The 27,703-nt window shown below is 45.9% G+C and overlaps 1 protein-coding gene across 1 annotated transcript; it reads left to right on the top strand.

Moving 5' to 3' along the window:
- The first annotated feature begins 10,157 nt into the window (after positions 1-10,157).
- On the top strand, positions 10,158-22,113 carry SLC35D3 (solute carrier family 35 member D3). Its single transcript, XM_077351673.1, has 2 exons — positions 10,158-10,720; positions 15,784-22,113. The coding sequence occupies exons 1-2, from the start codon at positions 10,285-10,287 to the stop codon at positions 16,608-16,610; spliced, it is 1,263 nt and encodes a 420-aa protein (XP_077207788.1). The 5' UTR covers positions 10,158-10,284; the 3' UTR covers positions 16,611-22,113.
- The last annotated feature ends 5,590 nt before the right edge of the window (positions 22,114-27,703 follow it).

Genomic DNA, 27,703 nt, shown 5'->3' with positions numbered 1-27,703 from the left:
CCTGGACTTATTTTTTCAGCTTTGATACCAAACCTTGACTGTTCTTTAACTTTGGGCATTGGAAGGTCCAAAAAGTCAGGATGGGGGCTTTGGACTTTGACATCTAACCAGCTCTTGTGACAAACAAATCAATTACAATTCTGGCAGTGCCAACGGTATTTGGATTTCTTTGAACATGGACAAATAGTGAAACGTGTCCATTGTTTGGAAGAGTTGGTACATTTCTGCTCATGATAAACAGTTGCTTTTCTTTTGGGTGGTATCATGCACTAGACTAGAGTGTCCTCAAAAGGCAAGGTGACAGAGCCACTAATTGATAATTTATTTGCATGAAAACTGCACCGGCAAATTACCCTGGAAATCCAGGTTGATGACAGGGTTTCTCAGCACATTCCAGTCTGCTGGAGTATGTTTTCAAGCCCAGACTTGCTTCCCCCCCATAAATCTGTGCCCATGCATTTAGAGAAGGCCCTACTGTAAGACACACCACTAAGGAAGGGCATCTGACAACAAGATCTTTGACCTTCTCAGTGTAATATTTATTTAATTTACTAGTAAAAAACCCCGCTACAGTCTGGAAGGCAGCGGGCGCTAGCGGGGTGTAGGGGGTGAGGTGGCATTCGCGTGGAGCACCAGGGGTCTGGAGGTGCAGAGTGGGCTCCCTCCCCTCTCATGCACCTCCTCCCGGTGAAGGCAGTGGGGCGGGTGCAGGGCTGGCTGGGGGGGTGGCAGTGCGGGTCTGAGCTGGGGGCGGATGCGTCACCACTGCAGGGGGGGGCATGTGTCACCACTGCACTACCAGCAAAGCTCCTCCGCTGTTGGGGCTGTGAAGCCTCCGTTGGTTGTCCTTTGTTGGCTCACTGGTGCCTCCCCCACTCCTACAGCACTGGCTCTGCGCTGGGTGTCCCACGCTACTTTGTTGCAGCCTTCACTGGTTCTCGTGCGCCACCGCCACCTGGGTGGAGTGGCAGGCCAGTAAGGGGTTGGCAATGGGTGGGGGGCTGATGGCATGGGTGAGGTTGTGGGCTGGTGGCCAGGCTGGCAGGCATGCAGGGCAGTGGCCTAGTCAGGCCACCGGAGGTCTGCTGCCCTTGGCGGTCAGGGAGCGTCTGTTGGTGAGGCGGTGCCTCATGGGTGCCTTCTGGGGGCGGGTGCCATAGGGGCTGGCCCAAGCTGGCTATATTGGCCCACTGAGCTGGAAACAGTGTCCGGACACTGGACATGTCCCGGACACTGTCCTGGAGGGCGGACCGCTCTTAGTGCCTTTTTCGAAATATATAAAGGCACTAATAATGGATACAGATAACTCACTTTTCCCAGTGGGGACCCAATATGATTTCCAACATTCTCACATTCTCCATTTCATCGCACAATAGCCCTGTGAGGTAGTATAGGCTGAGGAGAGTGTATGACCAGCTTATGGTCACCTTGAAAGCTTTCATGGCAGACTGGAGATTCAAACCTAGGTCTCCAAGATCCTGATCTGATAGTTTAGCCAACCTGAATGTGAGTCAGAGTTCTGCAAAGTGATCTCTGACTTACAAAAATGTGTGCCGGAATAAATGTTATTAGGTTTCAAGGTCTCACTACACTGCTGCTTTAACCCTACATTTACACTTTAAAACATCGAGACCTCTCCATCCATGGACCTGACATTATCACGGTCCAGTCTGGTCTCTATGCAACATTAGCTAGCACAGACCATTACTTTACTGTTCCATTTTAGCATATTCCCAATATATACACTAAGTACATAAATACCTTTTATCTACAGAACTGTGTGCATTCTCTGGCTGTGTCACTGGTGTCCTAGCACAGAATTTGTCACTAACTGCAGACTTGGCATCCTGGTGGCAAATTCAGCTGCTTCTTTTTTTACAAATTGGATATCTACACTTTTCTTTCCTGCAAAATCCACATGAATCTTCTTTTGCACAGCAACCTTTACCAAGTATATCCCTCCATTGATATGGCTCTCAGAACTCCAGCTGGGCAGTGAAGTGCTTTCCCCATGTGGCGCATTGTGGGTGGTGGTGGTGCAGGCTATTAGAACCCTGGATCTGTTGTCTGACGGAGGCACAGGCGCTGGAAAGCAAAGCATTAATGGCCTGCCTGGCTGCCTTGGTGTGGGAGGGCTGCTTTATTTTAGCTTCTATCCTTCCCACCTACATTTTCACATTTTGTGTGACCGCATCTTTTATAGGATGTACAATGAAAAACAGCAGCAAGTTTTCTTCCAGGGCCAAGTGGAGAAGAAAGGGAAGGGGTCTGGATGAATTCTGCAAATGCCTACCTCTTGCGGACTGCATGCCAGTGAGTTCTGTTGTGACAAGGTTGACAAGTTGACATGTTTCCCCTTGAGGCTGGCCACACGGGCATCTCTCAGCTATGGTCCCAGACTTTGGTGACTTCTAACGATTTCTAGTGTGTGTGCTAGTGAAAAGAATAAAGCCCATAAGCAGGCCCCTCATTCCTTTGTCATCATCTTCCACAAAGGGCAATGCGAAGACTTTTGGCTGGGAGGCGTATAAAATATCCACTGCCTGAAACCCTCCCCACAACCTACACAAATGATTACTAAGCAAAACATTGATGGAAAATGTCAGAAACAATGTGTTTTGTTCGTTACTCTCACTCGGCATTGAGTCAATTTGTGTCTGTTATAATGGAAGCATAACATCTTTGTTTTCTAGCAGTGGCCCTGGCTAGATAGGAACTAATTTTATAGCACTGGCTGTCAAGTGTATGCTTTGCCACTGTACTGGCTGGCTGTTCTCTCCCCCCCCCCCCACTGCCCTGCAGACTAAGATTTACAGGGACAAGAGATTTCCAGCCCTTTGACTACAGTGCCCTGGAGTGCGGTTCCTTAATGCAATTGAATGGCAAGGACTTAATTGGCAGAACTGTGGCCTGTTTTCATTCAAGATCATATCGATGCTTGTTGCTCTGAGGTTGACTCTGCATTTGTGCTGGACACTCTCCTTGCCCATAATGTACAGCAGAGCAAGACAACCTTAAATAACAGCTAGGAAATCCTGAACTTGCATTGAGGCCACGCTAAGGTTTTCAGGACCAATCTGGGATTCTCAGTAGCTGCCTTCTAGGTTTAGGATGTACATAAAGATCAAGGTGTGGAATACTTCAAACCATACTGTTCCAATAAATGCTGACTTCGGCAAGTTCTCAGACTGCAATACCCCAAGACAAGATAAGGATTTGTTGTGGAAGGTATACAGGGAGAGAGTTCAATTTCTTAAGACTGTGATATTTAAGTCATTATCTCTCTATCATAATGGATCATGGAGAAAGCTAGGGAGTTCCAGAAAAACATCTATTTCTGCTTCATTGACTATGCTAAAGACTTTGATTGTGTGGAGCACAACAAATTGTGGCAAGTTCTTAAAGAGATGGGAATACCAGAGCATCTTATCTGTCTCTTGAGAAACCAATATGGAGGTCAAGAAGTAACAGTGAGAACCGAGCATGGAATCACTGATAGGTTCAAAATTGAGAAAGGAGTTCGGCAAGTATACTGTCGCTGTATACTGTCACCTTGCCTATTTAACTTGTATGCAAAGCACATCATGAGAAAGGTAGGATTAGATGAGTCACAAATTGGGATCAAGATTGCAGGGAGAAATATCAATAACCTTAGATATGCAGATGATACCACTTCGCAGAAAGTAAAGAGGAACTAAAGAGCCTTTTGATGCGGTGAAGGAGGAGAGTGTAAAAGTTGGCTTGAAACTCAACATCAAGAAAACAAAGATCATGGCATCCGGCCCTCTCAATTCCTGGCAAATAGATGGGGAAGAAATGGAGGTATTGATAGATTTTATTTTCCTGGGCTCCAAGATCACTGCAGATGCGGACTGCAGCAAATAAATTAAAAGACGCTTGCTCCTGGGGAGGAAAGCTATGGCAAATCTAGACAGCATCCTAAAAAGCAGAGACATCACCCTGCCAACAAAAGTGCATCTAGTCAGGGCTATGGTCTTCCCAGTTGCAACGTATGGCTGCGAAAATTGGACCATAAGGAAGGCTGAGCGTCAAAGAATTGAGGATTTTGAACTCTGGTGCTGGAGAAGACTCTTGCGTCCCTTGGACTGCAAGGCAAACAAACTGATCAGTCCTAGAGGAGATCAGCCCTGACTGCTCCTTAGAAGGCCAGATCCTGAAGATGAAACTCAAATACTTTGGCCACCTCATGAGAAGGAAGGACTTCCTGGAGAAGAGCCTAATGCTTGGAGCGATTGAGGGCAAAAGAAGAAGGGGACGACAGGGAATGAGGTGGTTGGATGGAGTCCCTGAAGCAGTCGGTGCGAGCTTAAATGGCCTCTGGGGAATTTTAGAGGACAGGAACGCCTGGAGGACCATTATCCATGGGGTCGCGATGGGTTGCAAACGACTTCGCAACTTGGGTGGAAAGGAAAGGGCGATTCTAAACCGCTTTGAGACTCCTTCAGATAGAGAAAAGCGGCATATAGAAGAAGAGTTGGTTCTTATATGCTGCTTTTCTCTACCCGAAGGCATCTCAAAGCAACTTACAATCACCTCCCCTTTCCTTTCCCCACAACAGACACCCTGTGAGGTGGGTGAGGCTGAGAGCCTTGATATTACTGCTTGGTCTGAACAGCTTTATCAGCGCTGTGGCATTGCTTAATTGCCTCAGGAGAGCCAGGTGGACTGACAAGGCAGGAAGCTGTAGCTGGAGACTGGGCAGAACACTGAGGAGCTCCTGCAACATCTTGGAATCTAAGCCCTGGTTTGTCTGCAGGTCCATTCCCTCCTGCTGGTCAGAGCTCTCTGCCTGTTGAACATCTGGCTGGGCTAAGCTCTCATCCAGATGAGGCTTGGCTGAAGCTAGGAGCTCCTGGCAAGGCTTTTCCTCCAAGAAGTCCTCTGTAACAGGATCTAGGCTCACAACACCTCCCCTATGGCCCCGCAGCCCGCTGTCAGAGCACTGTTTGGTTTCCCTCACTCCCTCTTTTCAGAGGGGCTGGGGGATCCAGCAGCCTTCCCTGCCCAGTCTGGCTTTTGGGAGATGTGGGGGGTGGGTAGGAAGTAGGCAGCCTACAACCACGGCCTTTCCTGCGTAGCCTACCCTTTGGGAGATGGGGTGATGGGTAGAAGGCAGTCTACCCCCCCATGGCATTCCCCATTCAGCCTGACCTTTGGGAGATATGGGAGAGTGGGTGGGAAGGTTGCAGCCCATCCCTCCATGGCCTGTCCACCCTGGCCTTTAGAAGGTAGGTATAGTGGTGACCTGTGTAGAGACTGTGGTATGGGGAAGGACCTCGAAAAAAACCTTGTCTAGGAGAACTGATGCCTTCCTTTCCTCCCCCTTTCTCTCTTTTTTGTTTGTTTTCTTTCTTTCGTCCTGTCTTTCTCTCATCATCTTATCTTTCATCCTTCCATCTTCCCTCCCTCCTCTCCTTCCTTCCTACATTTCTCCCTGTCTCCTTCCTTTCTCCCTCCTTCCCTCCATCCCCTGCTCTTTCTTTCTTCCTTTTTCCTTTCTTATCATAGAATCATAGAGTTGGAAGGGGCCATACAGGCCATCTAGTCCAACCCCCTGCTCAACGCAGGATCAGCCCAAAGCATCCTAAAGCATCCAAGAAAAGTGTGTATCCAACCTTTGCTTGAAGACTGCCAGTGAGGGGGAGCTCACCACCTCCTTAGGCAGCCTATTCCACTGCTGAACTACTCTGACTGTGAAAACATTTTTCCTGATATCTAGCCTATATCGTTGTACTTGAAGTTTAAACCCATTACTGCGTGTCCTCTCCTCTGCAGCCAACAGAAACAGCATCCTGCCCTCCTCCAAGTGACAACCTTTCAAATACTTAAAGAGGGCTATCATGTCCCCTCTCAGCCTCCTTTTCTCCAGGCTGAACATTCCCAAGTCCCTCAACCTATCTTCAGAGGGCTTGGTCCCTTGGCCCCAGATCATCTTCGTCGCTCTCCTCTGTACCCTTTCAATTTTATCTACGTCCTTCTTGAAGTGAGGCCTCCAGAACTGCACACAGTACTCCAGGTGTGGTATGACCAGTGCCGTATACAATGCGACTATGACATCTTGTGATTTTGATGTGATGCCCCTGTTGATACAGCCCAAAATGGCATTTGCCTTTTTTACCGCTGCATCACACTGCCTGCTCATGTTTAGTTTACAATTCATCCTTTCTTCCTTTCTTCCTTTCTTCCTTTCTTCCTTTCTTCCTTTCTTCCTTCCTTCCTTCCTTTGTTCCCTCCCTCCTTTCCTTTCCTTTCCTTTCCTTTCCTTTCCTTTCCTTTCCTTTCCTTTCCTTTCCTTTCCTTTCCTTTCCTTTCTTTTCCTTTCCTTTTTCTGTTTCCTTCTCTCTTTTTTCCCTCCCTTCCTTCCATCCTCATCTTCCCCCCCCCTTCCTTCTTTGTTTCTTTCCTTCTTCATTCCATATCAGTTCTTCTTCTTCCTTGGAGATCAGTTTATTTTTATTTATTTATTTGATTTATATGCTGCCGTTCCCAGGACAGCTGCCCCTGTTATTCCTGAAGGTCTCCAGCGCCACCCACCCCAATTTGGCAACTTAGCTGGAGTCAGGAATCAAACCCGACTCTTGATATTAGAGTCTGTTACTCTATAACCACTTCACCACTCTAGATCTCAGGATCCAGATTGGGGGGAGGGGGCAGAACCCAGGAAGGTCACAGAGCAGGCATATGTGCTAGCACCCATTGTATTCCTGGCTGCAATGGGCTTTGCCTCTAGTACTGTTAAAACATCATAATGATATGTGTAACAGGTTTCCTGAATTTCCAGCTTTCTTTTCTTTTTTCTTTTCTTTTTAAGTTTCTAGCTGTTTCCATTGTGGATAGGGCTAGAAACTTGTGCTTGTTGTTTGTTTTTACAAAATGAAAGATTGAAATTCAGAGAACCTTCTATACATATTATTATAACATTAGATCGATATATTGTATCAGTGTCATGATATTTCACTGCCACTTTCTTTAAAAAGGCTCTTGGTGGTGGTGGGAGGTGTATAATGTTGGCAAAGTTTAATTTTACAAAGAGGAGCAAAGCACCAAACTGCTTAAAAGAATAAAATAGTTTTATTGTGAAGAGAAACAAGTTTTATGTAAACTGCCCTGAGCCCCAGAGGAGGGCGGTATATAAGTGGAAACTGAATGAATGAGTGTGTGAAAGAGTGAATGAATGTCCTAACTCTCTATCTAACTGTTGCCTGCAGTCATTCTGTCACCTGGCTGTTCTGGAGGCAAGCAGGGAGGAAGTATGCTCAAAGGAGCAAGAAGTCTCCAACTGAGCGAATCAGGACACAGAGGAGATTATTTGAAAAATATCAGGAAGTTCCTGACCTAAATGTGCTATCTACACACCTCCTCCAATGCCCCTTGCAGAACAGTCCCCATATTCTGTTCAGTCATAAACACTACAGATCTTGCATATCTCATCACATAAATGTACCATGATGCTGTGAGGAAGGAGGGAAGAAAACTAACTTCTCAACAACATTAAATTCCACAGATAAAATGTATAGAAATTTCCTTGTGACAGCATCAAGATGGGTGAAGTTTGGTAGCTAGTTACTCCATAGTGATTTCCCTGGAACTTCTGGAGCCGTGGGTCGAAATGTTAAGAGTGGAAGTGGGAGGCAGATCTAAGGGTGCAGTGGTGGCCATTTGAAATGTGAATCACCAAAATCCTTAATGCAAACCATTAGTATGTTTGGAGGTATTTAACTTGATTGCAGTGCAGTCCTTAGCCGAGTTGCGCACATTTAAGCCCACGGACCTCCATGGATCTCAGGAGATATAAGTCTGTTGAGCATTGCTCTGATACTAACATGAATTTCATATCAATTTCTTAAAGTACTCAGTGCCCACCAATTAGTTCTCAAGCCAGGAAATGCTATACCCAATCTGCCAACCAGGAAATTAATGCAGCCATGGCTCACTGCACCAAAAATCATTGCTCTGAGTGCAGAACTACACATTACAAAGGGCCAGCTGCCAAGAATGGCAGCCCCCTGCAGGATCTCCCTTCCCCCCTCCATAACGTTCATTCCAAATAACACCATGTCCTGAGTCTGACACAATGCGTATTTCCTCCATCCACAGCTCAGGCTCCTGGCGGCAGGAAAATGCACATTCTTGATGATCCTGGACACTGGTGAAGTTGGAATTGCACATTACCAGGCCTGCGAGGAGAAACTCAGTACAGGGCTGTCCCTTAACTTATATCACTGTAGGTCTGCTTTCATTTACATGATACCAAATGAGCAGGAATCTCTCTTCCACTGGCGGTTGGTTCAGATGACTTTGAAATTCAAAGGGGAGAGCAGGTGTAGCAAAGAAGATTAGACAGTTAAACAGAACCTCCACATTCAGAGGGGGTATTTGGGAAAGTAACAATGAAGAATTCCTGTCCTGTTTATGGGCTTCCCAGAAGCACTGGACTGGCCACTAGTGGGAAGAAGAGTTGGTTTTTATACCCTGCTTTTCACTACCCAAAGGCATCTCAGAGTGGCTTACAATCGCCTTCCTTTCCTCTCCCCACAACAGAGGGAAGGAGGGAGATGGGGTTGAGAGAACTCTGACAGAATTGCTCTGTGAGAACAGCACTATCAAGGCCGTGAGGAGCCCAAGGTCACCCAGCTGGCTGCATGTGGAGGAGGACTGGGGAATCAACCCCGGCTGGCCAGATCAGAAGCCACCACTCGTAACTGCAACACCGATCTGGGATCCACTGGCCTTTGATGTGATCCATCAGGGGTGGCCCTTAATATATGAGAGCACTCAGGACAGTGAAGCTGAGTGTCAGGGCAGGCAGCTCACAAAGGCCCTGGCTTTTCATTCATGGTTACTTAACTGTGACTTCATCCTTGGAAATGTGCAGAAAGACTGGGAGGAGGGAACCGTTCTTCCGCCCCGTCTGTCAGTTTCGTCACCCAGGGGTTGAATATTTTTGACTGCAGAATGATGCACTGGTGCTTAGCTGGTGCGCGGAGCTGCCTTGCGGGTGTTTGAGCAGGGCGGATGGGGTGACAAAGGTACTTCTAAAAGAAGACCCCTTGCCCCGTGGCATGGCCCTGCCAGTGCTTTCCTGCCTGGCCCGTCTCAGAAGACATGACTTCCCTTTCTTTCTGTTCACATACATTGTCTCATTTCCAGTGTGTCCTTTCAAGGTGCTCCCGCAGGCAGGAAGCCTTCTGCACAAGCCACCTTCCCATTCACTTAGGGCGTGCTCATTGATTACACCTTCTCGGAAATCTTTATGAAAAAAACCAACCCCTCAAAACCAAACCCCAGCAGCCCCCTACGCCCACCGCTATGCTCCTTTCCTTGCAAGGGTTAACTCCTACTGCTGTTTTCAAAGCACCTGTTTCTGTAGATTGCAGAGGACCTACCGGGCAAGGTTGGATCAATATTTGGATTTCCTTGTCAGGACCCTACCCACATTCATTTAATAAGGATGGATGGATATTCCATTAGTGTAAGTGAACGCTGCACGGAAGGAGGGGACACACAAGCACACGCACACACACAACCCGTAAACTGCAAACTGGGATTTGTGATCCCAGTCCAAGTTTGTGTGGGGTGTCGGGTGGGGGGGGGGTTGTTCTTGTTTTTTTGCTTTATTTGTATATATGCTCGGGGTGATTTGGTGCGTTCTACTTGTTTCCCCCTGTCGCTTGAAGGGAGAGAGAAAACTTAAAGCGTTCTGCCGCGCTGGATGTCATTGAGAAGGTGCGAGGCTTGGGGTGGGGGCGCCCCCCGCCCTCCTTCCTTCCTTCCTTCCAGGAACAAAGCGAGGAGGGCATGATTCATCTCCGAGCAGCCTCGGCGGGTCAAGACAGCCGCCTGCCCACTGCGCTCGGCTGGTCCCCGTTTAATTAAGGTAATGGGAAGCGCGCGGGGACCCGACCCCCTCCTCCTCTGCGTCAGCAGGAAGAGCTGGGGGATCTTCTGGGCGGCAGCAGGTTGCCAAGCCTGCAGAGGCATTTCCCCGCGGATCGCCCCCTGCCCGCCCGCCCGCCCGCCCGCCCGCCCGCCTGCCTGCCTGCTCTCCGCCCGCCTCCCGCGATCGATCCGCGTCCGCGTCCAGCGCGGCGGCCGTCTGTCTTCTCTCTGTCCGCGCTCCGGGCTGGCGGCGAAGTTGCTGGGGCCGTCCTCCCTTCCTCGGTGCGGCGGCGGCGGCGGCGGGCGCGACGGAGCCCTCCTGCGGGCCGGGCAGCCCAGCGGGCCGGCGGGGGGCAGCGAGGGACGCGGGGCGGGCGGAGCAGCATGAGGCTGTGCCGGGGCCGGGCGCTGGGCATCTCGGTGGCGGTGGCGCACGGGGTCTTCTCGGGCTCGCTGAACATCCTGCTGAAGTTTCTGCTCAGCCGCTACCACTTCGTCTTCCTGACGCTGCTGCAGTGCCTGACCAGCTCCACGGCGGCGCTCAGCCTGGAGGTGCTGCGGCGGCGGGGCGCCCTCGACCTGCCGCCCTTCGGCTTCAGCCTGGCGCGCCTCTTCGCCGGGGTCACGGTGCTCTCCACGCTGCAGTCCAGCCTGACGCTCTGGTCCCTGCGCGGCCTCAGCCTGCCCATGTACGTGGTCTTCAAGCGCTGCCTGCCCCTCGTCACCCTGCTCATCGGCGCCCTGGTGCTCAAGAACGGCATCCCCTCCGCCGGGGTCCTGGCCGCCGTCCTCATCACCACCGTCGGGGCGGCGCTGGCAGGTGAGAGAGAGAGCAACTTCGCCCTTGGCGCGCCCGCCTGCCCGCCCGCCCGCGGCCCCTGCCCACCCCCCCGCCCGGCCCCTCCTGCTTCCCTTCCCAGCCCCCCGGCAGGCACCCCTGGGATCAGCGGCAAGATTCCTCCCCCCCCCCCCCCGCGCAACTCCCAAGGGAGCCTCTTCCTTCTCACCTAGGTCCAGTCCTTCATCAGGTTCTCCAGGCCCTAAGAACCTTAGACCACCCCTGTCCTACTTCTTCCATGCTCTTGTCATCTGTCCTCTCTAGAACCTCAGTTGAGCTGCAGGACTCCCTGCGGCTTCACAAATCCAGACAAGGGAGGCAGCTAAACAGAAACACCAGGTGGTGGGAAAGAGAAAGACTGGGAACAACCAGCTGAATAACACACACACACACCCCTCCATTCACACACCAACATAATCTCAATGAAGAAGTATTCTTTCCACCTCATCATCTTTGGGTCATATCATTCAAATATATCTTCCTTTCTAATCCTTGTGGTCTTTCCTTTATATCCTGGCTCACTCTTTAGACACTCCATACTTCTTCTGCCAGGACCACATACCACTCTTCTCAATATCCTCTCAACAGTGAGTTCTCCCACCCCCACCCCCTTTGCCTCAAAAACTCTTCAGCCCAACTTTGATTAACCTCCCCCTAATAATCCTGTTTTTCCAGCTGCCTTTCTATGAACACTAGTTCTCACTCACTCGTCCAAGTACTTGGCTCCATTTTCTATCATCACTTCCTCTCCCACATTCTGACAGGGACACATCATTGTGACTCTAATTTTTCATCTCAGTCCTTCACCAGATACTCCTAACTGATGTTTGTCCAAGGACTATTTCACACATTATGGGACACCTATGTGTCTTTGAAGGCAGGGATCCCCAACCATGTACAGACTCCCTGGCGCATACACATCTCTTAGATTGGCAATCATATTCTTTTTGTCTCATTAGTCCGGTATGTGCATTAGGCCTAAACACCAAAACCTTACACTGTGTGAAGCAGCCCTAGTTCTACTTTTAACCTTAACCACAGCATATTTTAAAATCCCACATCAGTTCATCCATTCCTTCCTTGTTTGTAATGAACCAGACCTGAGGACTTTGTTCATATTCTTTGTCATCTCAAGAGTTCATTCAAAGACTTCTCTGACCTGCAACAACATGATATAACTTTCTTTCTCATCTGATAGATAGTCTTTGTGCTAAAAATGCATATACCAGTGACTTTTAAACTCCTGTAATCTCATCCAGATATACTTATTGTATTTCGCTCATGGCAGCGTACATGGATGTAAATTATTGTTCCATCAAGGAGATTATTTTGGTATAGTGGGGGGGGGTATCATGTATAAAGTGGCTCAGCTGATTATTACCCATCTCTCTTCATCCTACCACCCGATGTTGTTTGCAGCTGCCTGCCTTGTCTATCACATATCAGCTGTTCAAGGATGAGAAAAACTCAGGAAAAAATTCATAATGTGGATCCTCTAGGGAGTGTTGCTGCCTCTAAACTGTAATTAAGTCTATTATCGGGACCTTATTGGACAAAGGAGAACTTCTATTTAGGAATGACAGGACTGGCAGGGTTTATATATGTACATTTAGGACTAATTTTGGATTCTCATGCTCTTCTCCTGTTCACTTCTGTGTTGGAGGTTGGGGCTGGGTTCAGCTGAATCGAATGAGGGACAAAGATCATGATTAAACTGTCTCGCAGGCTACAGAGACAAAATAATTAACTGGACTTGCAAGTGCCTTTGTCTCTTGGGTTTATTCAAGAGGCAGAGTATCTGTGTATATATGTGTGCATGTTTGGGGTGGGGTGGGAGGTTTCCCCCCCCCTTTTTTTTGTCTTGGGATTCTTGCTGAGTTTGGAAGAATGTGGGAAGATGATGCATACCAGAAAGCAGTTAGAAATCTGGATAAAATTTGAGACAAAGATAGCAGGCAGTTTAACTTTTTCACACACACACACACAATAAAAATATTGCATGTATCCTTTGGAGATGGGCTTTTCCAATTTTGTTACATTTTCATGAAAGAATCCAGGTATTGATAGCTGTCTGAGAAAAGACACTGGGTGACATTTGGCTAATCTGTTTATATGGTGTGGTGATCCCGGCTGTATTCACCTGGTTTCCCCTGGGACCAGGTAGGAAGGAATGAATATGGGTAGGCACGCTGGAGTGATTTCCCTAAAGCAGCACGCGGGACAATGGAGGAATAAAACTGACTAGAAGAGATCCTGACTCGTATCTTCTGGTGTGGACAATTAAACTCCCTTATGTGTCTTTTTCTTTCAAGGTCTACAATAGCGTATCCTTGGATATTTATTTATTTGAAACATCTCTATGCTGTCCCATAATATAGTTCTCAAGGCAATTTGCCCCCCCCCAATCAATAAAATATAATAAAATCGGTAACTATTACCTCATAACAAAACCAGCAAGCTACTTAATATAAACCAAATTTCAAGCTGCAGCAATGCAAGCAAGTAATTGTTATAAAGAAGCTAGAGGGCAAATAAAAAACATCAGATTATATAAATCGAATACTATATATAGATAGAAAGCTGCAAAAAAATTTCTTTCCTTGGCACCTCAAGCTCAAGAGAGTAGGTGCCAGGTGAACAGATGCAGGCGAAGAGTTCCACCGGCAAGGCACAGAACCAAAGAAGCTCTGGATGATCATACTTCTAATCTTCACAGAAAGGGCTCTGGTGACCAGAGATGGGAACGTACCCTAGTCATTATGCGCAATATCCTACTTGGTGTCCATGATCTCGCCCCCCCACCCAAATGTGCACATTAATGACTGCCACAGTGCCGATTATATTTATGGCAGTTAGTATAGGATTTTCCTGGGATCAGTCCAAAATGCTAATATATCCTGGCTAATGGGCTTAACCATGGTGGGACACAAGATGAATATCTGAAAACAAGATAGGCAAAAGAATGGCCACCCCACAACTTAAAAATCTATCAGAAAGCTCTTGTTTAATTAGGTATTGCTAGTTCTTTGGTTTCCTCCAGGATGAATGTAAGTAGACTGTGGGTCTGCAGGATAAACGACTCAGCTAAGTAGATTTAAGCCCCCCCCTTCATTTAAACCAGTATAAAAACAAATTTAAAATGAAGGATATGAGAAGGTTTGTACCTGCATGCAAAAAAGTAAGGTTCTTGAGGAGAGAGTTTGAAGGTGATGGACCCCCACCCACCCATGAGATTTTGCATCCGTATTCAGGGCCAGTGCATCCTGCCACTCTCTCAGCTTCAAAGCCCTGCAACTGACACAGCTGCTCTGGCACTCCCCATATTGCCTGCAGAATTGGGCTCTTCCCTTCCTCCGTGTAAACAAACAAGTTTTCAGTAAGCAACATTCCAAGTCCTGGATTGCCAAAATGGTGATGCCCTTACCTTCCCTGGGCTCCTTTATTCCCAACCATTGTCACAGCAATAAGGTGGGTTTTGATAGGGTGCCCTGAGCCCCCTGGGGAAGGGCAGGGGTCAAATCTAAAAATAAATAAATACAAATAAATTATTAGCAACCCTTTTTAAAAAAGTTATTTAACTTTTAAGGCTTCCTCGGGAGGTGGTGGGTTCTCCATCTTTGGAAATTTTTAAACAGAGGCTAGATAGCCATCTGACAGAGAGGCTGATTCTGTGAAGGCTCAAGGGGGTGGCAGGTTATAGTCGATGAGCGATAGGGATGTGAGTGTCCTGCATAGTACACGGGGTTGGACTAGATGACCCAGGAGGTCCCTTCAAATTCTATGATTCTCTGACAATCCTTCCAGGACAGTTTAGAAATTATAGAACTTATTATTATTTAATTTCTAGACCACTCTGCCGAGACCAGCTCAGGGCACTGTACATACACAATGTACAGGGGGTTGGACTAGATGACCCAGGAGGTACCTTCCAACTCTATTATTCTATGATTCTATTATTCTGATTCTAACTTTACACAGCCTTTCCCATTAATTCAAGACTTCTCAGTTATTTACCAAACTTTTAATTTACACTCATTTTTCTTCCTTGTTTCCAACCAAATAGGTTGCTAGAATGTGGGGTAGACTGTGCCCATGAGAAATGTAGTATTTTCTAAATTGCATTAAAGCATGATCACTGTTAAGGTTTAGTTAGCCTGTTTATATGCAGACATCCACTTAGCAGAGGTTTATGCAGGAAGTCCAGATCAGCGATAGTTGTAGACCCAGATATATCGAAGGCATATTTGGATGGGACAAATTATGTGTAATGAAAGAGACATTCCCTCCAAGAAGAAGAAAAAGAGTTGGTTCTTATACCCCACTTTTTACTGCCTTCCCTTCCTCTCCCCACAACAGACACTCTGTGAGGTTGGAGGGGAGGGGGCAGAACAATCTCTGACAGGACTACTCTGTGGGAACAGCACTATCAAGGCTGTGACGAGCTCAAGGTCATCCACCTGGCTGCACATGGCGGAGTGGGGAATCAAACCTGGCTTGCCAGGTGAGAAGCCACTGCTCTTAACCATGACATCATGCTGGCTCCATCCCTATACTGAAGTTCAGTGTATGGAGCATATCAGAATGGCATAGTAGTCTTAATATTGCACTAGAACTTGGCAGACCTGAGTTCTAATCTCCACTTAGTCATGCTGATGACTGAATATCTTATGGCAGGCCACATTCCCTCAGCTATCTCCAGGTTGTCATGCAGATAAAATACAGGGAGGGAGAACTATGTACCCTTCCTTAAGTCCCTTGGGAAAAGGGAAGGATCAAGCTGTGCCAGGTTGGTCTTATTCATTCCTAGGCCAGTCCCCAGCATTCTGTCTCCAGCAATAGAAAACCCTGCGCTTCTGGACATCACAAGGAAGGGATGATGGCCATTCCCTCTGTTTTGATCTGGCCATCTGAGAAGCTCTCATTAGCTTTCATGGCTAATAGCCTCCTGATTAAAGTAACCTTCATGAATCTAATTAATGTGAGAACATTAAACAAAATATCAGGACCACGTAAACACATGTTTCTTTCTTTCCCAATATTGACAGGTGCAGGTGACCTGACCGGTGATCCCATTGGGTATGTGACCGGAGTGCTGGCCGTGTTGGTGCATGCTGCGTATTTGGTACTCATTCAAAAGGCAAGTGCAGATAGTGACTATGGGCCTCTCACAGCCCAGTATGCCATTGCTGTGTCAGCCACACCTTTTCTTATCATCTTCTCTTTTGCCAGTCTGGATGCTATCAATGTCTGGTCCTACCCAGGATGGAAAGATCCTACCATGGCATGCATCTTTATTGCATGTGTCTTTATTGGCTGTGCCATGAATTTCACCACCCTTCATTGTACCTACATCAACTCAGCTGTAACTACCAGTTTTGTTGGAGTACTGAAGAGCATCGCAACCATCACAGTTGGTATGGTGGCATTCAATGATGTACAGCCTACAAAACTGTTTATAGCAGGTGTAGTGGTAAATACCATGGGCTCCATCATTTATTGTGTGGCTAAATATATTGAAACCAGAAAACAGAGCAACTATGAAAACCTGGAGAAGGAAGCTAGGGAGCAGGAGAAGAAAGAATGCGATGGAGCTCAGCCACCATTTGTAATGGAGGAGATGTCCAAGGAGACAGAACCTGACGATACAACAGTAGAGGAGTCCACAAATGAAAGCAGTCAGCCAAGCATAAAGGAGAAGAATGGCATTATGGGAGGAGCAAATATACCCACTACCCCAGAAGGTACCAGCTCTGAAGGACTGGCCAAAAGCTCATTAAAGGATGCATATCTTGGAGTGTGGAGGTTGGTTAGGGGGGCGAATTATATGAAAAAAGATTACCTAATAGAGAATGAAGAGTTACCAAGTCCCTGAAGGATCGTTTCTTAGCAAATAGAAATCAAGGATACATGTATTTTAATCCTTTGGGGGGGGGGTACAGGGGGGATACAGATGTATGTATGTTTCCATATCTTCACAAACAAATCTTCATTATATATTAGGAGGACTTAACCTCATTCCAACGGAACAAGAGCAGGGTGTTTATGCTTAGATTCAGTGAAATGCCACTGATTTTCATTTGTATGAGATTAGAATCAGATCTGGCTCATCAAATAGACATCCAACCATTAAAAAAAGGTTTAGTTTTATATCAACAAAGTCAGTAGTCTGTCCTTCAATAGGGACTCCTCAAATAATGGTATTGCTCGAAGCACTTCAAAGCATGATACCCTTTTAACAGACCAACCGGCCAACCAACAGATTTATTAAGATTCTCTTCAAAGAAACGTTCCACTAGAGCCGCATTGACTTGAAGGTTAAACGAATGGCACATGCAGAAAATGTAAGTGAGCTCTCTTTCAGTTCTCACTTACAATTTTCCAGATGTTGTCTGTACAGTTCAGCCTGACCTGTAGGTAGGCAGTCCTACTGACTGAACAGAAGTTACACCACAAGTTCCTACTGGTGATTTTGCACCATCCCACTTTCTATCTTCTCATTTTGTCTTTGCTGGCAAGAGGAGAGAGATGTGGGAAGGGGACTGCTTATACTCTAGGTTGTCTCAGAACTTTCTCAATTAGTTTATACTAATTTTATATTTATGTATACACATATCAGTGCATTATTATATAATTTATTGTTGAGATCAGAAGCCATATATTCTACTTCATCACTATTGTTATTATTACAACACAGTCTACTTGTTGAAGTGTTGGACAAGGATCTAATAGATCCAGATGCAAACCAACTAAGTCCCTCGCTCCCAGACAGAGAGTAATAGACCTTGCTGGATGGGGGGAGGGGAGTGGATTATTATCTGCCATCGCGATATTGTGTTTTAATTATGTTTTAATGGTTTTTTATGGGATTTTATTGTTTTTATGCATTTCTGTAAACCACCGCGAGACTTTGGAGAGCGGCGGTATATAAATATAAATAAATATAATTATAAATAAATAAATCCCCACTCTGCTATGGAACAGACACACTTCCTCATCCTGACCTACCTTGCAGCCTGGCCTACATCAGAAAAATTATGAGGCAGTGCAAGGGAGTAATCGAACGAAAATTTGTAGGAAAGCTTTGTGAAGAATCCAGACACTGCGGTATTCATGTCAATAAATTACAAATCTTTTAAAAAAATTATTTATTTAAAATTAACTTTATTTATTTAAAATATTTATTAGCCACCTTTCTTCCCTATGGTGCTGAAGTCAGATTGCAATATAGATAAAAGACATGACATAGAATATATAAAATGCATTAAAATATTAAAACAATAGTTTTGGATTGCTTGTAATTTAATCAAATGCATTCCTAAGTAAAACAGTTCTCAAATGCCTCCTAAAGAGCAAAAGTGAGAGGATCAGGTACACCTCCCTGGGAAGGTTGTTCTGTAATCATGGGGCTGCCACTGAAAAGGCTCTCTCTCATGTATCTACCAAACAAGCTTCTTTGATTGATGGGACTGTCAGGAGGGTCTTTCCCTGTGATCTTAATTCCCAGAACATGTGGGAGATAATCGTCCTCCTTTTCACACACTTTGAACAACAAAGCCAATCCTAAGGAGAGTTAGGTCCTCCCACGGATTTCAGTGGACTTAAAAGGATGTACACCTCTGCTTTGGATCACCCTCATTACTATAATGATGCTGGCCAAAAACCAGTCTGAATACAGAAAACATTGAATAAGGTCAAAGGCATCAGAATACAAACTGCTGTTAAAAATGTAATGTTTAATGTAGACAACACATAGAATATAGACAACACATAGAATGCTCATAGGACATTTGATCTGGGATCATGAATTTTAGCCGTGACCACATGGTAATGTCTAAACCAGCAATTTGTCATGTCTTCATATTGATTACCCCTTTAGAAAGCTCAGGCACACATGGTTCTCCTTTCCTCTCTTCTGTTCTATACTAACTGGGAAGCAGGTTAGGCCGAGAGACAGTGACTACTCTCAAGCTTCCCAATGAACCTAATGCCGGAGTAGGATTTTGAACCAATAGCTAGCCTGGCACACTCACAGTACAACCCACTGGCTTCCTTGAACATTGGCATTTGTTGCAGCCAATATCTGCGAGCTCATGGCACTCACGTTATGCTACATGTGCAGAGTATTGTTATATTATTATGACGAAAGGGGCTAAAAACCACATGGGAGAGTGCTCTGACATGCCACAGACATATGTACCTCTGCTTCACTTCCTTTCAGGCATAAAAGGTGTCATGCAATGACTCTTCCTTTTCTGCTCTAGGATCCCTGGGACCTGGGGATCCTCTGGAGTTATAGCTGCGCGCCAGACTAAAGAGATCAGTTCCCCTGGGGAAAATGGCTACTTTGGAGGGTGGTTGCCATAGTGTTATCCTCTACTGAGGTCCCTTACTGCCCCAAATCCCACCAACTCCCAGCTCTACCCCCAAAGTCTCCAGTATTTCCCAATCCAGAACTGGCAACCCTATTCTGCTCTCACGTTCTTCACTCCTAATCTCTGTGTCCTGTTTCCCAGATGCACTACCATTTATTCATAAACCACACTTCAGGCATAATATGTGATCCTCAGGGTAGCCAGTTCTCATTGGTCATCACCCAGAAGGCTGACTGAAAATCACTCCAGCTCTATTACTGCTGCTAGCCTCAGATAAAAGCGAACAGGAGGCAAAAGGTGAATATAACTACCTTGTTCCCAGCGAACGAGACTTCTCCTGCTTCTGCTCCTGGAGCAAATCACAAGCCAGCCTATTCATTAGCCTTTTCATCCCTGGAGGGAAGAATGTTAACCAGGGCCCATTCTGCACACATTCTTTCAATATGCTTTTGCAGCTGGATTTTCCTGTGTACACCAGGAAAATCGACTTCCGAAGTGCATTATCTACCATGTGCAGAATGGGCCCAGGTTGAGCTGGTCTGGAGTACTGGTCAGAAAGTGGCTGAAGAGGAATCTCCCATCTTCTTCTTCAAGCCCCCTTGAGAGAGGGAGAGAGAGATGGTAGTCAGTGACTAATGGCACAGAAACCATGCATGCCTAGCTATATCAGCTAGGATTAGCATGGGTCGTGACAAGGCTTCAGTAATGCAAATGGGTTTGCAGATGAAACACTGAACGAGCCAGTGAATATGAGCGAATTCAAAGAGATCTCCATCCATTCAGATTGTGGAGTAATCCATTCAGAGAGCTGCTAATTGGTAGTGACGAAAACCGCCCCCACATAACTTTAAAAACTGACCCCAGCTCGTGCTAATCATTACAATTTGCTAGCACATCCTCTAGATGAAATGAAAGGAGATCTGAAAGAAACAGGACAAGCCCACCCACAGCTCCAGAGACAGGGTTTCTCGCAGAGGAAGGAAGCCCAAGCAGCTTTTGAGAGATTTATGCCAAGTTGTGCTTGTTTATAATGTTGGATGGAAAACAGAAGAGAAATATTTGTTAAATCAAATGTCATTTGTGGCCAATATAGGTTTTATCTTTGCGTTGCAACAGACTTAAGTAAAGACCACATTAAATCTTATAAGCTGCCAGGTCAAATTTGTACATTCACGATCTGAGTGTGGTAAGGAGAGAAACGATGCAGAAGGGGAATTTATTCAAATCCAGCCCAGCCATTTCTGAACGAGAACTCTGTTCCTTGAAATTAAGGCTGTTATGTCCTGTCTCCCTCGCATCCCCGGTGACTGGTGGAGGGACTTTGACAGGTCCATATTAGTAAACAGCTGGAGATTTGGGGGTGGTGCCTGGGGAAGACAGGGACCTCAGTGGGGTAGAGTCCACCTTCCAAAACATCTCTTTTCTTCAGGGAATCTGATCTCTGTAGTTTGGAGATGAAATTAATTCCAGGGGATCCCCACGTCCCATTTGAAATGCTAGCAAGATCAGTGTCATAGAGAATATAGGCCCCACCCAAGTCACTGTACGTTCACATCTGCACACACCCACATTTTCATGGATCCGTTGCAACATTCCTAGCTGAACTCAATGGGAGCTATGTGAGATCTATACGTGGTGTCATACAATGTCACTGCTGGATGGCTGTGGCAGCTTGAAAAACGATGCCATGCCAAGAACAACGAGCTCAGTATAAAAATGTACTGAAGTTCTTCCTGAGTGCCACTGGCCATAATCTGAATCATCCTGTTTACTTCTTCCTCATAGTCATAGTTCAGCAGGCCATATCTGAATGATGAAATGTTTGTTTTGCATACAGCTAAATCCTGGTTCACTCCCTGGTGCTTCCAGTTACTGGATCTAGCAGAGTTGGAAAAGTCTCTTACCTGCAGCTGGCTTTCACATTCTGTGGCAGGGAACCCTGCCCTGGCTCCCTCAAGCTTAGTGACTGTATTTGTCAGTGGGACAGATGACAATAGCGGACCACCTTCTCTGACATGTATCTTGTCTGTCAAGATGCACTATGTGGCCATTCTTTGCTTGACCTACCTAATGTAAGGAAAACATTGGACAACCTCACAGAATGAGATTCTGTCTCATCAGTGTTTTGGATGTACTCAATATGTGTCCTAAAGGATCTCCAAGAATCCATAGGGATTTTTCTGCAGACCAGTCAGTTTGTGTGTGTGTGTGTGTGGGGGGGGGGGGGGGTTCAGCTTAGAAAGTTTGAAAACCATTTCAGTGTACCATATTGGGAGAGACTGAGTCTCTAACCTGACATAAAGCAGCTATTTATATGTTCACGTATATTCGCTTTAGTCTTTGCTTTATTATTTTATGCCATTGGTTTTAAGATGATTTATTTATTTATTTATCTATTAAATCATCCAGTCTGGAATCCTGGAATATTGGATTATACCATTATCTGTAGATATTTGTGCTACAGTAAATTAGAATCCTGGTTACGAAAAGTGGAATATATATATGTTTTAAAACAAATGGAAATTAACCTTTGTAATCCATGTAGGCTAATAGACAGCAGTCATTTCAGGTCACTTAACTGTGTTCAGCCGGCCATGGTATAGTATTTTGTATTAGCGAAGTTCTGCCATGCAAATCTATTAACTAGATGGCACAGTAAAATGTACTATGGGATGCTCTCTGCTTACCCTTGGTGATACCTTTCCCAGGCAGTTTTTCTGCTTTTTAAAAGTCCTGGAGTCATATGGAGACATCAACTGTCGAATGGTTTGAAAATATGCTGGTGAATCCTTTGTACAGTGTAAAAGCAAACAAAGACTATGTAGTTATGCTGTATCTCTGCTAACATGGGTGTCTAAGAATTCCCTGCATTAAAAATGGGGATTTGGTAAATGCTGCCCAGTTTTCCAATGAAGGAGATTGTTGTAAAGTAAAATAAAACTATTGCCTCGTGCTGAGGCATTTTAATTGCATAAATATAAGACTTCAATTAATCTGGAGAATGAGACATGGTAATAAAATGCATTGCTTTACAGGAGCCTTGTGTATTTTTTTTATTGCTGGAGTGGAACTGAGAACGTACTTGCTTGTGTGGTGCACTGCTGTAGGCGTGATTCATACACCCTTGCTATGTTGATACAAACTGAGCCTTCTACTTGGATCCAGTAAGGCAGAGTGGTGAGCAGCAGCAGAATCACATGTACAGCCTCTGCAGATACACATCTGAATTTCCGTCCATATTGTGATGCTCATCTCAGTCATATTCACCGGACAAGATGGGTGCCTCCTGATGCAAATGGAAATTGTATTCTTATCTGGGACTAACATTTGTTGTTTGCAACTAGTTGCATGTCCCTGGATGGCTGGAGGGAGGCAGGGCTGACAACCCCAGACTAACCTGAGCATCTGGGTAGGGGAGATGGGAGCCAGCATGCATACACATCACCACTCCTGGCAGTCACGGAAATTATTTGACCCGACAGCTGGGCCAGGGGAATGCAAGCTGTCCCATCAGGGCAGCCAGGTAGGCAGGACTACCAGTGCAGCCAGTTGAACAGCAGCTGCCATCATGAAATCTGCCAATGGAAAGCTCCACCCGCCCTTTATTTCCCCTGGGAGGTTCCGTCGCCATAAAAGGTGGGAAGAAGAGAGGGAGTGGCTGCATCTCCTCATGTGGGCTGGGAACCAGGAGTAAGAACTGGCAAAGAGGAGGAAGACACAGGAGTACTTGGTCCTTCCCTTTTTTTGGCTGAGGCCTGTTGAGACCACAGGGAGGCAGCCGGTGGAGAGTATCTCCGCCTCTGCCAACATCAGTGAGATTGCAGACCCTCACACTGGAGTGGGAGTGGGGCATGCTGTAAAAATGTACCTTTGTCAATGGTGTCACAATTTGGGGATTCAGGAGACAGGGACCCCTACATTCCAGAAGCTGTGGCAAAATGAGGCCTGGAGTGCCTTGGGAACCAGTTTTAAGCCTCATACATTCCTGCCAATAATCATATGGTAAATGTAAGGCAAGATGCCAATGAAGTGGTGGCCAGAAACTGATGCTCATGCAGAAGTGGCTCCCTACGTTTATTCTCTGCCACTTGGTTACCATATTTTGCATGTGATTATCAATTGCTCTTGGCATGAAATTGACTTCGTAGGGCCATGTGAAAATGCACTGCTTTGTTTGTACTCTAGGCAGTGGTTTCTTGGAACAGTTCTACCCAGTGCTCTTTGGCAGAATAACTGTCAATCAGCTGCCATTGAGATGATCATCATTTCTAATAATAGCCATGGCTATGGATCACAGTGCTTAAGATCCCCCCCAAACACTTTCTAATATATCAAATAATTAATGTTCTCCTCTGTGAGTAGGGAGTGCCATCCTTCCACTGCAGACTGGTGGGCAATTTAACAGGAGAACAGTAGATACGGTCTGGTAGTTATTATGAGGGATATCGTGTCTCTCCCTTTCCCTCTCTGTCTTAATTTTCCATGCCTACCAAAATAGACGTGTGGGAAATGGGAGAGAGAGACATTCCCCTTTTACTGCAAGAATAAATGAGTGGTTGTGGTACACAATGGCATTCTTCAAAATAAACATAATTTTTTGTGTCAATATGCTATTGAACAGCACCTGCGGTAGCACCACAAAGCTGGGCATTAACAGAACTCAGGGAAGCTGGGCTTGCTGCTGCATTGTGTTTTAAAAGAAATTTTACAAAAGGCATCCAGATGTCCATGTGTTCCTGGCTAAGTATCCTGCACCCAATCATTGTTGAGGTATAATTTTTGGAGAGAGAGAGAGAGAGAGAGAGAGAGAGAGAGAGAGAGAGAGAAATGGGGTAACCACAATACTTAAGTCCATTAAAAGAGCATCTGCTCTTGCAAATGCAAACTCAATGGTCACAATCCAACATAGAATTAAATGTTCCGGGGCTCATTGAAATGAACTCATAGTTGGCTGTGGCCAGTGACTGCTTTCTTGTTTCTATGAGAGAAAGAAATTAAATGAAGTGTGTGTGTTAGAACAATGAAACGTCCTTGGGAAGATGCATTAAATCTAGTTCAATATTAATAACAATATCAATGAATAAACAAATATCCCTGCAAACTTAAGGAATCCACATGTTTGCAGAAATATCTGAAATCTTTAAAACACACACACACACACACACATTAGTGGGTTTTAAACCTCCCCCTGAAAGCTCTGTGTGCACATGTGCAGACAATGCACTTACCTTTAGTCTCCAGAGCCGGCAGCAACTGAAACTGGGAGGTGCTCTGGGCCTCGGCTATGGTGGCAACGGATGCTAGGAGGCATTCCAGACCCTGCCAATGTGGCAGTCAGGCTCAAAGGTAGAAGGTGAGGCCTGGCGCCATGCTGGACTGGGCCATGGAGGGAAGAATGGGACTCTCCCACAAGTCTCATGGCCCTTGTTTGCATTACCTAATATCATTGTAACCTTTTATTATCATTCTTCTTCTGGATCCTTCTTACCTCTTTGTGTGCCCTTTCTTCTGACTTATCTGCCCCTACTTCCTCTGGTCCTGTATTTTTACTTCCTCTGGTCCCAGTTCCTGCTGCCTCTTGCTTAGAATGACAACCATTTACCATGAGCCTTTCAAAGCCATGGAGAGCACAGCCTCCATCACACGACTGTGCTGTTTTCCTGACTGAAAGGAGACCCGCATGGCTGAGGCTGTCTTGGCTGTCTCTGCCCATTTTGGAAAGCCACAGGCTGTCCAGATAACAGAAGAAGATGGGAGGGTAAGTGAGACAAGCATGTGAGACCTGGGGGTGAAGAATAGCCTGCTTTCCCATCTGGTCTTTATAAGCAGCTATGTGCTTATAGCCTGCTTTCCCTTGTATAATGTCTAAATTCTGATCATGTGGAACGTGCCCTCTTGAGGATTTAAACCCCAAATATTGAAACCCTGAGTGTAATGCTTGCAGGCAGGGTTCTCTCTGGCTACCTGGTTTTTAACCAGCAGCTCCTCCAAGTGAAGGGAAGATGGAAGCAATCAACTCTCTGCCCATCAATTAGTTGCTGTATTCATGCTTGGTGAGTCTGCTGGAAGTCATCCGAAAAGCTGCTCATTTAGAGCATCGTTACTGCTGTAATCAGCGAGCACATCTTGTTTTCCCTTCCACCCTCCGGTACTTTGGAGCCCTCTGGTAACTTAGAGAGAAATCTTTTTGAAGGGTTCAAGCCTAGGGCCATGATTCAAAAAGCCGAACTAAGTAAGCAAGCACAGGGTTGTCTGGAGGGGAAATGCCCCTACGTTCAAATGCTGAATGAGGTAGAATGAGGTAATTTTTCAATGGAATAAGGGCTTTCAAACAGCCTGTCAAACAAACACTTTATTTCAAACCTATGTGGTATCAAAATGTTCCCTGTTTGGGAGGTTTTGCTTTTTATTAAAGAGCAAGAACTTTGGCAGTGGATGCTTAAGGCCAGTGCTTATTTTGTTAAAAGGTGTTGGTACTTATACTTAAGACTGTCCTAATTTCCACTAATTCCTTGGGAAGGCTCTATACTCTTGACTGGTGAGAACTGCAACAACAATGACGACGACAACAACAATAAAGGCTCTAGTTAATTGTAATTATTTGGTTATACCTGAAATCTGAAACACAGAAGGTACGGCTATTTCACTGATGTGGAGCTGCTTCTGGACTTGCCATTATTCCCTCAACACCATCTATTGCACATCACTAAGGGCTATGGTGTAACACTAAAAAAAATACGCTTCCCAGAATTCCTCACCTGCTGGCTCCTCTGCTGCCATCTTGCGCTTCCTGACATTTTGCACACCTGCTTGAAATGGCGGAAGAAGGGAATGCGCTAGACACGTGCCTGTCTTCCACCTGTCAATCAAGAAAGGCGGCCAATCACCTTCCTCACTCTTTAAAAGGGACCGCGATGCCCGCTATTTTTTTAAAATGAGACTTGTTCATTAAAATGCATATATGTTTATTCATGGATGCATAAGGCTCCTTTCACTGTAATCACTCTTGAAATCTGGAGCCTTGAAGCTTAAAAAAAATGGGGGGGATTTGTTTGTTTGTTTGTTTTGGTGGGGAAGAGGCATGCTTTATGGGCAAACTGGTGGGGAAAAGTTTATTTTGTGCTCTGTCTGGGCGATTGTGTGCCTATTTGTTGCTCCAGGCAGTTTTTTTTAAAAAAGAAAGCCCATTCCAGTTTAAGAGAGAGGAAAGTGGGCTCAAGGGGGGGGGCACTGGAGATGGAGATCTCACTACTTTGGTAATGCACATGTCTTGTGCGAGTGTCTTGCTGGCTGCTGTCATCCTGCTAGCGCTACATGGCAGGGGTAATCCAGTTTTGTAGATTCCCCTGCAAGCGTTTTAAAGTGGAGGATGTAGCTCCTGGTTTCCAGATGTAATGCTGGATGTTTATGGCGTTGTGCAAAACACCAAAAATATGGTGTTTACAAAGGGTAAGACTCACTTTTTAAATTGGGTGTGGAATACCCCTAAGAAATCGCATTCTTATTTTTAAATGGCACTTGAGAGAGGTATTACATTGTACAAGACCTGCCCAAGTCCAGCAGATTTTGCCAGCAGGGGGCACTGTGTAAACTCCCCTAGGCATTGGGCTGAGAGAGAATGAGGCTTCCTTCACCTTTGCTGTATCTCTTTCTCCTAACCCTGCTTCAGTCAGCCTGAGCAGCAAGAGTGTCCTAGGCTAGTTTCTCTATGCCTTATTAGGGCCTGACTCGTCTGGGATCAGCCCCTTTGACATCTTCAGCTCTCTGGAACTCCCGTGGCAGTTCCTTGAGAAGCTACTGCTGCCCCACCTTCCAGCTGTGACTTATCTCCTTGGTTCCCCACTGCTGGCTCAAGGCTACATCCCAGCCAATCATCAGGCAGTTGGCTATTATTAGTCAAACAATGGAGCAGCAGGCTTTGCATTAGAGGCACCATATATCGCTTGGGTGTATGGATATTGAGGATGGGTTCTTGGGTACGTTAAGAGTTGAGAAGCCCAGAGGTTGTTCAGGACCCTGACACACGCTGGTCTTAAACTGCAATTTAAGCATGTTTTGACCTAAGATGTGAGATTTTCATAATCAGAACATTTTCATAATCAGAACATAATCAGGATTGGGCAAAGGATCATGCATGAGATGGAGAAAAGGAGAAAAGAAATGGAAGGGTACTGGGAGGGCTCAGTTTTTAGTGTCTGGCAAAGATTCAGCTTGTGGTTCCTAAAGCCTACGGCTTTACAAAGGGCCTTTGTCCCTATATAGGTGGAATTTCATTATTTGTCAACTCATAGAGCTAGCATATTACGTTACAAAGGAGCCATCTTAGGGAGGAGAAATCTATTATCATGGAGAGATGGAAAATCACAGCAGAGTCCGATGACTAAAGGTCTCAGACCAGCATAATTCAATCTCCATGACATGAGGAAAGTGGCCGCAGTTGATAGGAAATGGTAGCAGATAGAGCCTGCAAAATGGAGCTCTTCCGCCAGGCCTTCGGCTGAACGCCAGCAACAGGAAACCTCCCTGCAATCAGATCCATCTTTATGGATCCAACTCTATGCAAGCTCATGGTCTCCTCCTCTCCACTTGCCGC

The sequence above is a fragment of the Paroedura picta genome, chromosome 1 (assembly GCF_049243985.1).
Source record: "Paroedura picta isolate Pp20150507F chromosome 1, Ppicta_v3.0, whole genome shotgun sequence".
NCBI classification, from domain to species: Eukaryota; Metazoa; Chordata; class Lepidosauria; order Squamata; family Gekkonidae; genus Paroedura; species Paroedura picta.
Note: the sequence above shows the minus strand (reverse complement) of the source record. Positions and strands in the feature narration are given on the sequence as shown.

What these genes read in the sequence shown, in the direction of transcription:
- SLC35D3 (XM_077351673.1), top strand. Translation starts at nt 10,285, where the DNA reads ATGAGGCTGTGCCGGGGCCGGGCGCTGGGCATCTCGGTGGCGGTGGCG. An exon ending in CGTCGGGGCGGCGCTGGCAG is followed by an intron (nt 10,721 to 15,783) that starts GTGAGAGAGAGA and finishes CAATATTGACAG; the next exon opens with GTGCAGGTGACCTGACCGGT.